This window comes from Aphis gossypii, chromosome 2, assembly GCF_020184175.1.
Source record: "Aphis gossypii isolate Hap1 chromosome 2, ASM2018417v2, whole genome shotgun sequence".
Classification (NCBI taxonomy): Eukaryota; Metazoa; Arthropoda; class Insecta; order Hemiptera; family Aphididae; genus Aphis; species Aphis gossypii.
This window is the reverse complement of record NC_065531.1, coordinates 22,183,919-22,199,011: the sequence shown is the minus strand read 5'-3', so window position 1 is coordinate 22,199,011 and position 15,093 is coordinate 22,183,919. Positions and strand designations below refer to the sequence as shown.

At 23.1% G+C, this 15,093-nt stretch overlaps 2 protein-coding genes and 1 pseudogene across 2 annotated transcripts; 2 read left to right on the top strand and 1 right to left on the bottom strand.

Moving 5' to 3' along the window:
• Positions 1 to 538: 538 nt before the first annotated feature.
• Positions 539 to 11,608, bottom strand: LOC114124337 (protein-cysteine N-palmitoyltransferase Rasp). Its single transcript, XM_027987564.2, has 10 exons — positions 11,167 to 11,608; positions 9,314 to 9,477; positions 9,061 to 9,233; positions 8,779 to 8,976; positions 8,497 to 8,706; positions 8,289 to 8,435; positions 8,001 to 8,221; positions 1,366 to 1,576; positions 884 to 1,025; positions 539 to 820 (listed from the first exon to the last, which is right to left on the bottom strand). Exons 2-10 carry the CDS (start codon positions 9,429 to 9,431, stop codon positions 723 to 725), a joined length of 1,518 nt encoding a protein of 505 aa, XP_027843365.1. The 5' UTR covers positions 9,432 to 9,477; positions 11,167 to 11,608; the 3' UTR covers positions 539 to 722.
• Positions 1,972 to 14,162, top strand: LOC114124339 (gamma-glutamyl hydrolase A-like; annotated as a pseudogene).
• Positions 4,117 to 7,774, top strand: LOC114124338 (gamma-glutamyl hydrolase-like). Its single transcript, XM_027987565.2, has 4 exons — positions 4,117 to 5,252; positions 5,319 to 5,430; positions 5,644 to 5,876; positions 7,241 to 7,774. The coding sequence occupies exons 1-4, from the start codon at positions 5,023 to 5,025 to the stop codon at positions 7,608 to 7,610; spliced, it is 945 nt and encodes a 314-aa protein (XP_027843366.2). The 5' UTR covers positions 4,117 to 5,022; the 3' UTR covers positions 7,611 to 7,774.
• Positions 14,163 to 15,093: the final 931 nt, after the last annotated feature.

Below are 15,093 nucleotides of genomic sequence, written 5' to 3'. Positions count from 1 at the left end.
AGACTTTACTGAAAATTGTTTTATTAAGTCTGTGAACAATATTAAGTTTAAAATTTACTAATCAACACTTAAGACTTATAGTTAGGATAAATACACTAAAAAATAAACATACAACACAAAATATAAAATAGCAGTCCACATCACTAAAATGTTATATAATCAATACTTAACAATACTTGTTTCTTAATTTTAAATACACTTGTAGGTATGATAATAAGGTTATTAAAACTAAAACATAATGATGCAATACTTAAAAAATTTATACTATTAATTTTGGGTAGGCACTTACAGGAAATTACAAATACATTCATAAAATTACCATAACTAAATATTTTTTTTAAAATACGTAATTATTGTTATAAGTATTTGAATTTTGAATCTGTAAATATAATTACTAATGAGATATATGTAATCATTGTTATATTTAATTAATAGTAATAAAAATATAATACTTAATAAATTAGAGTTTTGTTTCTAATACTTAGTGTTAATAACTAATTTGTTTGTAATTTTACAACATACATACGTAGGCTACAGACTAATTTATTAAATCATTGGCCATTGCATTTACAATATTACAATATAAAATATAGGAACTATATTAAATAGTACATTTATTATATAAATAAAATTGTACCAATTAATATTTATTTTAAATTTAATACTTTGTGTTAATTGAATAAAATATGTACCTTATTTAAGAGATATTATGTATGTATAATTTATTGTTGTTTTGATTTTTTATAATGGTTGAATTCTATAGATACTTGACACATTGAATAAAATATTATGATAATAATAATGTTTTCAATCCATGTATCTAAAAATAAAATATTAAATGAATCAATATAATATTGTTAAATTGATGATAAATATTACTCACTTAGTAAAAATATTGCTTCAAAAAAACTTAATCCAGCATCAATACCACCAAAAAAAAAGAAGTTTGAAATGGCCGACAACATTGTTAAAGGACTGGTAATAAATGCTAAAAACCTCCTTTCATTAGGGTCACTTAGATTGCACTATAATCATATAATACAAAATAGTTATGGATAATATTGACTGATCTATATACCTATTATTTTAAAATTTATATTCATAGATATTGTTTTTTAATTAACCCTTTCCAAAATGTTTAGTATAATATAACACTTTGTAGTTATATGATAAATAGTATTAAAATTACTTAATATTGTGAGCATCAACAAATTTACATAAGTACAATTTCTATGTATTAATATTTATACTGACCAATAGAATCAAAAAAAAATAAATAAACATATTCACCACCTAATCTATTTTAAAACTCCTAATTCCATTAGACTTATAGTTAAAACCTTTGAAATAAATAATTTTAATTACTTTAACATAATGTAAATAGTAAGGCGTTTTTCCAAAAACTCTTGCAAGGGTTTCCAATGTAATGCCTATGAAGTTGAATAGAGTCCATAAGAAAACTTCCCATGATAATCCGTGCCAAATGAAAATAAATGCAAAACACATAAATGACCTAGTTAATTTGGTACCAAGACTAACATTTTCTGAATCATATCCAGATGGTCTATATATATACCTGTAAAATAACAATATAAATATAAGTACAAAAGAAAAAATATACATTTATATTAATTCTTTCCATATTATTAAATTTTATTTGAAAATAATACTCAAATTTTATACTTTTATTCATTTATATTTAATATCTACTAAGTACTAATTACTTACTTAGTAAAATAAATTTAATAAAAATATATTATTTAATAAACTTAATAACCTCTTTTCTCAATATCTAATAATAATAAAAACTTGTCTTATCATTCAAAATGTATAAATAAACATTAAACTTATTTTAATATTAAAAAAAAAATGACTTGAAGTGCACTTGAGTTAGACAATATTGTTTTATGTAATTGGTGATTAGTATTATAATTATTGAATCTTGGAATTCAAAAATCACTTTCCAATCATTATTAAAATTAATCTACACACTTTTTACATATAAGTTACAGTGGGAATATCTAAAGATAAAGGATCATGGCAAAGCACTGTATCATTCTCAGATTAAATATACATTCAAAAATGTTTATTCAACTAATAAACTACTTAGTTTAGTATAATATATAAATTATAATTGTTTGTTTAGAAAATTAATAATAATATAAATAAAAAATATTTATTCTTCTTTAGTAAGTGATGGTAGCTTGTATCATTGTTAATATTTCAATTTAGTTCAGGTAAAACTGGTAACAAAATGTATATACCAGTTTTTCTTATTCTAATTTTGAGTTTTGTTACAAAACAAACCATTTGTAATGAAAGACCAGTGATTGGAATACTAACACAAGAAGTTTATTGGTCTAGTTTTAACAATTTAAAACCATCTAATTACTCGTATATAGCCGCATCTTATGTTAAAGCAATTGAAGCTTCTGGAGGAAGAGTTGTACCAGTTTTTACCAACAGAACTACTGAATATTACATGTATGTAACAACAGAATAAATTACATACATTCCATACAACACAATTAACAATTAACTATAATATGTTATAGCAATATAGTAAGAAAAGTTAATGGCATTCTAATCCCAGGAGGAGGAAGTGCGTTTAATATTAGTTTTGGAATAAGTCAATCGACAAATGAAATTTTTCACATTGCAAAACATGTAAATAATATATGTAACATTATTATGGAAATAAACATCAATTTATAAATACAATTTTTCTGGATCAAAATAGTTTTTGTCTAACATTTGATAAAATTTTTTTTCAGATAAACAATATAAATGATCATTTTCCAATTCTTGGAATTTGTCTAGGATTTGAACTTCTTTTAATGGCATCTATAAATGGGAAATTTCCATTTTCAAAATGTAGTGCTCAAAATTTAAACTTACCTTTAACATTAGTACCAGAAATGGAAGAAAAAAGTGTTTTATTTAGCAACATGCCTAAAGATATTCGAAACATATTACTAACAAAACCAGTCACAGCAAACCATCATATGTATGTATTAATAATTAATTGATTAGTTTATTTTGATATATTTAAACAATGCAAAAAATCAATTATTACATTAGGAACATTTCTATGATAAATTTGTAGGTTATAACAGATAACTCATAACTCATTATTCAAATAAGTTTGTAAGTAGTATAATTCAATGAAAACTCTCAATTTATAGTAGAACAAGCTAGAAATTTATTCTATACATTACATTAATTAGTTTCAAAATAAAAAGTTTAATATGCCTTTTTTTGCATATTTATCAATTTAATAAAAAAATGCATTTTTATGCATACTGTTAAATGTTTTAAAATTTTCTACAAAAATTAATGTTTTTTTATGACTTAAGTATTTAAGACAAACAATTTTTATAAGTATTTTTTTTAAGTTCAATGATTATCAACGCCAAATGGCAATTACTTTTTCAAACATAAGCAATATTATTTGTTTCTTTTCAATTTTTCATTTATTTAATCAAACTAATGTTTAAACAGTATTATACCAACAATACAAATATATTTATAAATAATAATCATTATATTTATAACATAATTTATTTTTCTAAATTTTATCAATCAAATGTTGCGAGATATTTTAATATTTTTACTTACATATTTTTAGAATGTGAAGATATCACAACTTATTTATTATTCCAAATTTAACTGTACATATTTTAATATAGTATGTAATTATCATTTTTTTTTTACAGTAAATGTATGGAGAAAAAAAACTTTACATCGATGAATTTGGATAAATTTTGGAATTCAATATCATTAAATAAAGATAAAAATAATATGACATTCATATCCACAATAGAAGCAAAAAATTATCCATTTGTGGGATTACAATTTCATCCAGAAAAAAATGCCTATGAGTGGGAAAAAAATGACCCTCACAGTTGGTCAGCAATATATTCAGCACGCTATTTTTATGATTGGTTTGTTAATGAATGTCGTCAAAATAACCATAGATATATGAAAAATAGTACACTAGAAAAAGAATTAATTTATAATTACCCTACTACATATGTAGGAAAATTACACTATACTTTTGAAGAAGTATACTTTTTTAGTGAATAAAAACAATTATTGGTTTTTAAATATCAATAAGAATAGTATAGTACTATAATTTTAAATAATATATTATTTTACTTCTTTTGGGTATTATTTATTTATTATTTTTAAGATTTATTGTAAAGAAATATATATACAATTATTTTACATGCAAATAATTATAACTATAATAAACAAAGGATGATTTAAAAATTATATTTTTATATATTTTCAATAAAACTAATAATTTATACCTACACATTCTACACAATTACATGAGTTTCAATAACATCAATGTTTAGCTATTTTCTTTAGGTTTGTCTACCAAAAAATATTTCACTTCTCTGAATAATAAATTTTTTTATCAAATGATTTACATTTTCTTCAAGAATGTACTAAATAAAGCTATAGTGCTTATAGTAGGTGTTCTACTGTTCTCGGATAAGAATAAAATTAAAACTAAAATAAGTATTTAAAGTTTATATTGTTAAAATGTTTATATTATAAATATTTTTAATTTAGAACATTGTCCTAATTAAAAAAGAAAAAGAAGTATGTTACATTATAAATGAAAAAAATATATGTAATAATTTGATACAGCTCTAATTAATATGTATAGTTATTATGGTTAGCTTAAAATTAAGATACAACATCGCCTGATCACTAAATTAATGTAATTTTAAATTACAAGTAATTATTTTAATATTTAAAGGTTTTAATAATAATGTTGATTCAACTATTTTAATTGAAAATATGGTCTAAAAAGTAAGATAAAATAACCCTAATCAATCGTCAGTAAATAAATTATTAATAGAAAAGGCTCTTTGTCTAGTTCATAATTTGTCATCATTTTTTCAATACTTAAACTAAAATAGAAAATATAAGTTTTAAATTATTTTGAACTTATAGTTTATTTGAACCACAAAATTTTCAACTTATTACATATTCTAATTAACAATCAAAATGTATTTACCAGTTTTTCTTATTCTAATTTTGAGTTTTGTTACAAAACTAACCATTTGTAATGAAAGACCAGTGATTGGAATACTAACACAAGAAATTTATTGGACAAGTTTTAAAAATATAAGACCACCTAATTACTCATATATAGCCGCATCTTATGTTAAAGCAATTGAAGCTTCTGGAGGACGAGTTGTACCAGTTTTTACCAACAGAACTACTGAATATTACAAGTATGGAACAATAGAATAATTACATTTTGTACAAGGTAATTAATTAACAAATATAAAATGTTATAGGGATGTAGTGAAAAAAGTAAATGGTATTTTGGTCCCTGGAGGAGGAAGTGAGTTTAATATAAGTTTTGGAATAAGTCAATCGACAAATGAAATTTTTCACATTGCAAAAAATGTAGGTATATAATATAATATAAATAAAGAAATCAGTAGTTAAATACTTTCATGATGAAAATTTCTTATTATTAATGAACAAAATTGTCTGTTTTTCAAACAAAAAATATTAACAATTATTAACACACAGGTTTTATTTAGGATTTAAATTCTATTTAATTTCAATGTTTTTAAATTCATTCCAAAAGACCTTAGGCTATGAATTTTTTTCTAGATAAACGATAATGGAGATCAATTTCCAATTCTTGGAATTTGTCTGGGATTTGAACTTCTTCTAGTCACATCCATTGACGGAAAAAATCCTCTGAAAAGCTGTGATTCTAATGACATGAATTTACCTCTAAATCTAATACCAACAATGGAACAGAAAAGTGTGTTATTCAAAACAATGCCAAAGGATGTTCGGAATATACTACTTACAGAACCAGTTACAGCTAACCATCATAAGTATGAATTAATTCTATAATAACTTTTATTTATGTATAATACAATTAAAAAAATTTTAAATATTATAATTTATTGTTATAGTTGAGATGTTTCAATCATACTCATTGGTGGTTTTTTTTGGGGGGAAAGGGAAATTTCAATAGCTCTTTACCCCTCAAATTGAATTGTATGATTGATTGTGTAATTATAAATCTAAGAATGTATCAAATGTACTCCAGATGATGAAAGACCAGACAAGAAATAAATAAATTTAAATCAAATGTACACCAATGATCTATTTTATAATAATTAATAAGTAGTACAGAAAATACCATTTCATATTAATATAAATCAACATTATTAAATAAATTACATTTTGTATAATGTTAATAATTTAATACTTTTAATTTAACTGTGAAACATTCATAATTAACCATTCATTAAGTCAGTGGTTTTCAACCTTTTTAACCATGCGGTACACCTATTTATATAATATCACCGAATGGCGAATATTGATAATAATATTGGCAAATACATATTTATTCGTGGCGCACCAGTTGAAAACCACTGCATTAGGTAATGAAAAGTATTTTAATAGTACATGAAATTTAATTATAATAATGTATTATTAAAATCAATTAGATGATATACTTACAGAATTATAATTTTAGATCTGAATACATATTTTCAAAACACTAATATAATAATGTTTTTACTATTGGCAATTTCGCGTTATGATCAACAAGGTAACCATCCGCAGTCAGCGAGAGTAGTCGAAACGGCTGATTACACTCACCGACCGCAGACAGTCAATAGATACATTTTTTTAAACCTAATAATACATTAGCAATTAGTTATAATTTTTTTTAAATTTTTAAAATTTTATCTTCTTGAATATAAGTATACGACCACAGAAAATATGACAAAATAAATTTAAATACTTTAAAAATCTTGAGTTACCATATTATATTATATTTATGTACTAAATTTAATTAAATATTAATGGAAAGATTTATCTTTACATTTTAATAAAAAATTTCAAAGTAATTTTTTTTTTTTTTACAATCACTGTATTACAAAAAAGAACTTGTCTTATAGTGTATACTGTATAATATTATATAAACTAAGTATAGGTACTTACTATTACTATAATATTATTGCAATAATTTTGTTCCTACATAGCTCTAATTCAATGTAAAGAAGATAGGAAGATAAATTAAAAATAAAAATTTCTAATTGATCTTGAGTTTCAATAACATATTAAATATATATATTAATAAATTATGCATTAAAGTTGATAATGATTTTGTTAATTTGTAAATGTACCTACTAACTTTTTATGAGGACTATTATAAAAATTTTCACTGTACCTTGTTTTTTTACAGAAATTGTTTAACACCACAGAACTTTACATCAATGAAGTTAGATAAGTTTTGGAACTCCATAACAGTCAATAAAGATTCAAATAATTTAACATTCATATCCATAGTAGAAGCAAAAAAATATCCATTTGTAGGATTACAATTTCATCCAGAAAAAAATTCATATGAATGGAAAAGAAATAACCCTCATAGTTGGTCAGCAATACATTCAGCACGCTATTTTTATGATTGGTTTGTCAATGAATGTCGTCAAAATAATCACAGATATATAAAAAATAATATACTGGAAAATGAACTAATTTATAACTATCCTACTACTTATATGAATAATTTGTCTTCTGCTTTTGAACAAGTATATCTTTTTGATGGATAAGTGTCTATTATGAATTTTACAATAGTCTAATAACTATAAATAGTTTAGTTGTTTAGTATGTTCTTTATTCCATTTCAAACTTATAACTGTATTATTAATATTATTTATGCTTTAATACACTTATGAACAAAGTATCTGTTATATTAATAAAATACACATCAAGATATTAATCTGTTTAAATTGCATTTAAAATTATAAAAGATATATAGAATTAAATTCTACCTCTTAAAATAGTTTTATATTTTATAAATATATAACGCCTATCATAGAACTTAAAATACAAAATATCTACTATAAAGTAGATTTTTAATTTTAAATAAGGTTAAAACTTAAAATTCCTACATATTTATACCTAAATTTATGCAGATTAAATCATTTATATTAACTTACTCTTTTAAGAAGTTGTAAAGTCCTCGATCAAAACTTCTCCACATATCAGAATATAAATAAATCCGTGAAATGCATTTTGGTGGCTTGGGTGGATCAAAATATTCATCAAATTTTGCAATTGTAATCACAGTACCATAGATGAATGTGTACTTAATAAAAAAAAATTGTCCCATTCCAAAACCAAACCCACCAAGTGCTGAGATTCCGAAATGTTTAAATACCTAAAAAATAATAATAAAATCATTAAAAATAAATATATAACTTTATGATTAAATAAACAAAACATACTTTAATATTTTGTAAAAACATATTAATGTAAACAAAATGTAATATAAACTCAACAAAAAACATCCAGAAAAAGTATCTAATCAAATTTATTATGAGTTTACTTAAACGTTGACATAATGATTTTGTGGTAGTATTTGTAGTTGTATCCTGTTGTAATAAAAGAAAATATTGAAGGAATTAAAATAATCAATTTTTTATATGAAATTACATTAATTTTTTTGTAAATAATTATTGGTCCAAAGAAAAAACACGGTAAGTAAAATGTATATGCTAAAAAGTGTAAACAATTTGGCAAAATTTTACTTTTAGTTTTATCCAATGAACCAAGTGAAAAACTTATACAACGTAGTTGATGCCAGTATAACGTCAAAAGTAATAAATATGCAATCTCTCCATCTGAACTAGGATCAATAATAGTCTAAAACCATATAATTAATAATAGGTATATAATATAAATGTATAATTAACAATTTTTAATTCTCTTACTTACAAATAAAGAATCATTATATGACCAAACTCCTAATAGTAATATGCTTGTAATCCAAATAGAAATTTGATTACCAAATAATAATAAACAGTAATAAATCAAAGTTAAGCCAAAAAATATTAAGACTGATAATAATCCAAAATTATAAGCAGTACATAAGCTTGTAACAGTAATAAACCATATATCACGAATTGTTGATATCTATATAAAACAATAACAAAATTATTAATATCTATGACAAGTACTAATTCTTTATAAGACATTAAACTATTAAGAACAAAATACCTTTGAAAAATAATGTTGTATTATTAATAAAATTGATGAATGTAAAATAACCCATGGACCTAATGAGTATATAAGAAATGTAGTCCATATTCTCCATTCTGGGCAAGTATCTTTTCTTCTACCAAGCCATGACCATCCAGGTACTAAGTCAGGTACCTCTGAATTCTTTAAACCTTATGTAAAAAAAAAAATTATGTTTATTTTTTTATTTAAAACTAAACAAAAAAATCAATATTTTTCATAAGGTTCTTACTTGAGCTAACATCTAATAAATTATAAGCAGCATAAAGTATGCCTGAAGCCCATATAACAGTATAGCAAAATATTTCAAAATGATGCAATGGCACATATTGATTTCCCTCCTTTTTCATTTTGAATATTATTATATTTTTAAATTAAATAATTTGTAATAGATACCTAAAAATAATTAAAATTTGGTAGGTATTAAATTATTAAATAAAAATAATATATTCATTAATAATAATTAATTCTTATCAATATATTGTTTTAAACTTGACAATTTGAAATCTGATCTGATTGCAGTTGAATTATTGAAAAAGATACATAATAAATAAATTTGTTACTTAATATTTACAATTGACTTTCAATATCAGACTTTATACAAAGGACTGGTTTAATAATAATTTAGTCAAATATAGTGTAAATAAATAAAAATTTGATTAGTCAAATAAAGTTATTGATACCTAATAGCATAGGAAATGGCAGTTAAAAAGTTTTCAGTCATATGTGCCAATGATATATTATTGAATTTTTTTTTAGTTTGAATTGTCTTTTAACATACATGATTTTGTCTGTATTTAATGTGGTGCTCAAATAGCTTAACCAAATCAGTTACCACTTCTAACTGTATTTTTAGTATGAATGATGGATGGAACGGTTTATCCTAATTTACTGAACATAATTCTATCCTTCAATGTTCAGAATAATTATTAGTACCTAAGTTCTTATTCATTCAAAGTTGATTTATGAACGCAAATTTGGTTGAAAAATAATTTCCAATATTAATTTGTTGATTTCACATATTATAACTTTCCTGAACTTCCCATGAAAAACTACTTTCAAAACAGAAGTAGGTATAAAATATAAATATAATATATAAATAAAACAAAAATTAAATCTATAATTATTTAAATATTACTTAAGATAAATATGATTTTAGTTAGTTATTATTTATTACCTAGTATTTTTAAATAGAACTAATGTTTAATAAAATCTGACATAATAGTAAAATATATTGGTAAATTTGATTTTTTTTTTGTCTACTGTTTTGTACCTAAGTATAAAACTAAAGTAGGTATTTAAAATTATTATGCCATAATCCCATTTTCTTTAACTTATTAAATAGAATTATTAAAATTATCATCAGCTAAATAATGTTTGATTGTTTAACATTTGCTAGTTACATAATTGTGTGTGTAATCATTTGTATTTCAACGAGTAAGTACATTTTTTTAAACAATTAAATTGTTATTTTCTTTATTTGTTATCAACACTGAGGCCTTCTACTTTAGTATAAAACAATTGACTAATTCAGCCAAACTTCACAATTTTGTAAGCTTCTCCTTAGTTAGTTACACATCTGATTATTAGTTTAACAATTACTAAAATATCATAAATTTAATAATTTGAAAAATATAATATAAGTTGTTCAGATGGTATGATACTATTATTTTTACTATTTATACTAGGTACTTCACATTTTTCCATGAAGAAATCATTTCACAAGGTCTTACAATTTAACAATACCAAGTTAGTGTATAACATAAAGTAGACGCATTAGTCATTGATAATTTAGGATAGCAGTATTAACTATTAAGTATGCATTTAGTAATATTATTGATATTGTTATTGGTAAACTAAACTATAAGACATAGCCATATACCTATTATAGGTTCCACATAAAAAAACTAGATAAGTTGACTGATATACAAGACTTTTACATACCCGGATTACAAAATTACACAGTTTATATAAATATAAATACTATATAAGCTATTGTAAAAGCATTATAACAATGTTTAAATTATTATTTTTTTTTTTTTCATAAAATTTAATAAATTTATCATATAATTATGGTCTACTTACAATAATCATTTTTAACATCATTTCTATTCAAAATAAAAACTAAATAGCATGGAAATTTAATTATACAAGTATACCATTATTTATTATCACCAAAAAGTATTTTAATAAGTCACAATCCATCAAAGCTAAGTATATTAATGGTGAAATGCTTAATAAGTAAACAAAAAGTTTAATATACAATTGTTTAGACTGTTTAGTTAATTAATAATCAACTTCGTTTGATAGAAAAAAAAAACAGAATGAACATTGAAATTAGAATTTGTGACAATACTTAAATTTTTGACTGAAATACTATTAAGTATAAACCAATATTCTTTAACAACTAATTATTAAATGTCTAGGCCCTAGGGGTACTAGTGTACTACAATCAACAAGTAACAAGTATTTAAATAATAATGACAACCGTAAATTGTAAACACTAAACTGTTAACTTATTCAAAATAAGGAATGGAGTAATGGACATGCATTGTTCTGTGATTGTATTTATCATATTAAAGATAAGATATCAAAAGTGGTAGTGGTAACCGAATTACAATCAATTGCTTTAATATACTAGATTGCGGCACATTTTTTGGTGGACAATTATTTTATATCACCCAATATTGTAAATCAAGACCTTTTACTAAACTTTTAGTTACCTACGACCGTGCTCTAAGTTAGTAAAAATAAAAGGTCTATGTTGCCAATACTCAATATTATTATCACTTATCATTTATCGATTTCAGTAATTTCACCTGAAATTGAAATAAAAAGCCGATATGGTTTTCGTTGAATTGAAATTATTGTTGAGAAAATATGAATTTCGTTAGTTATCATTTTTTATAACTTTAAATAATTAACAAAAACGGAAACATTTACTGTCACGGTTTTCAAAGCAACAATTGCCATTCGCTGGATTCGGCTAAATCAAATAGTTTAGAGTATGACCACCAACTATACGGTTTAAGAAATATACCTAAGTATCATATCTTAAATCGTGAGTGTTACTGTTGTGCAGCTACTCGCATCCTCGTGTGACCTCATCATTCGAGTCACTGTCGTGTGCGAGTCGGTCAGTGACTCGCTTCCCATTTACTAAAACATCTTTTTTTACTGTTGTTTTTATATACGCCTTTCGCCACAAGCAGTTAGAATGCGACTACGGACTATGGTGTCACGTCATCAGCCCACACTTGTGTAGCCGGGTGAGGCGAGTTGAGCTACTCTAGTGCAAGTATACAAGCACAGTTGCGCCAGTAAGGCAGTAGCTCTTCACCGCTTCACTGTTAGGTCAGCAACTCGTACTGTGCAACGTCGGCTTAATACTGCGCTATTGGTACCGGTTGTGAAAAATTGGAAAACACTTTAGTTTTGGGGGAACTGATTTTTGACACTATAGTAAATTAAGACTGTAGTCATTTTACCATTTTAAAGTAGGTATTTGAGTAGAGTCAATTTTTGTTTATATTATACTACATAAATTATGCGATAGTTCCAGCATTTAGCGGTTTTCATCGATGAAATAACACTAAAAGTCTAGATCATAATGATTAGATAGGTAGGTACTGAATATAGTAAACAATATAAACGAATAATTAAATAATATAACAATAAATATAATATATTATAATATGGGGGCGTATACGTGGGTACATGCCGTGTAAATATAGCATTTACTCTAATTGCTTGGTAACGTTAGGTTTGAAGGCAAAGATCTTTTATTTAAATAATAATAATAGAAAAATAATTTTCATATACAAATTTGTTTCTTTTAATATCTAAGATGAATAGATGATGATGGGTGTACTTTATTTGTGAGATCTAATAATTTTATTGAACTTTTACTAAATTGCATAACGCTAACGATTTATCCTCAAACGATTTTAAATATTTGTTATAAGTCGTAGATACTTGAAAATTTCACCAATAATTTACATTGGTATTTGACACTAAACTTTATCTTTAGTTAGGTACCTTCATATCACCTTATGACTATGGCAGCGATTCTTAAGCTTTTTTTCGGAACTCTTGAGATACTATAAAAAATTCACAAAGCCCAAAAAACTTGAAATACCAATTTTACAACTCATAACAAATTATAGATCAATAAATCATATAGAACAAGCTAGAAATTTATTCTATACGTTACATTAATTAGTTTCAAAATAAAAAGTTTAATATGCCTTTTTTTGCATATTTATCAATTTAATAAAAAAATGCATTTTTATGCATACTGTTAAATGTTTTAAAATTTTCTACAAAAATTAATGTTTTTTTATGACTTAAGTATTTAAGACAAACAATTTTTATACCTAAGTACTTTTTAAGTTCAATGATTATCAACGCCAAATGGCAATTACTTTTTCAAACATAAGCAATATTATTTGTTTCTTTTCAATTTTTCATTTATTTAATCAAACTAATGTTTAAACAGTATTATACCAACAATACAAATATATTTATAAATAATAATCATTATATTTATAATATAATTTATTTTTCTGAATTTTATCAATCAAATGTTGCGAGATATTTTAACATTTTTACTTACATATTTTTAGAATGTGAAGATATCACAACTTATTAATTATTCCAAATTTAACTGTACATATTTTAATATAATATGTAATTATCATTTTTTTTTACAGTAAATGTATGGAGAAAAAAAACTTTACATCGATGAATTTGGATAAATTTTGGAATTCAATATCATTAAATAAAGATAAAAATAATATGACATTCATATCCACAATAGAAGCAAAAAATTATCCATATGTGGGATTACAATTTCATCCAGAAAAAAATGCCTATGAGTGGGAAAAAATGACCCTCACAGTTGGTCAGCAATATATTCAGCACGCTATTTTTATGATTGGTTTGTTAATGAATGTCGTCAAAATAATCACAGATATATAAAAAATAATATACTGGAAAATGAACTAATTTATAACTATCCTACTACTTATATGAATAATTTGTCTTCTGCTTTTGAACAAGTATACTTTTTTAGTGAATAAAAACAATTGTTGGTTTTTAAATATTAATAAGTATAGTATAGTACTATAATTTTAAATAATATATTATTTTACTTCTTTTGGGTATTATTTATTTATTATTTTTAAGATTTATTGTAAAGAAATATATATACTATTATTTTACATGCAAATAATTATAACTATAATAAACAAAGGATGATTTAAAAATTATATTTTTATATATTTTCAATAAAACTAATAATTTATACCTACACATTCTACACAATTACATGAGTTTCAATAACATCAATGTTTAGCTATTTTCTTTACGTTTGTCTACAAAAAAATATTTCACTTCTCTGAATAATAAATTTTTTTATCAAATGATTTACATTTTCTTCAAGAATGTACTAAATTAAACTATAGTGCTTATAGTAGGTGTTCTACTGTTCTCGGATAAGTATAAAATTAAAACTAAAATAAGTATTTAAAGTTTAAATTGTTAAAATGTTTATATTATAAATATTTTTAATTTAGAACATTGTCCTAATTAAAAAAGAAAAAGAAGTATGTTACATTATAAATGAAAAAAACATATGTAATAATTTGATACAGCTCTAATTAATATGTATAATTATTATGGTTAGCTTAAAATTAAGATACAACATCGCCTGGTCACTAAATTAATGTAATTTTAAATTACAAGTAATTATTTTAATATTTAAAGGTTTTAATAATAATGTTGATTCAACAATTTTAATTGAAAATATGGTCTAAAAAGTAAGATAAAATAACCCTAATCAATCGTTAGTATATAAATTATTAATAGAAAAGGTTCTTTGTCTAGATCATCATTTGTCATCATTTATTCAATACTTAAACTAAAATAGAAAATATAAGTTTTAAATTATTTTGAACTTATAGTTTATTTGAACCACAAAATTTTCAACTTATTACATATTCTAATTAACAA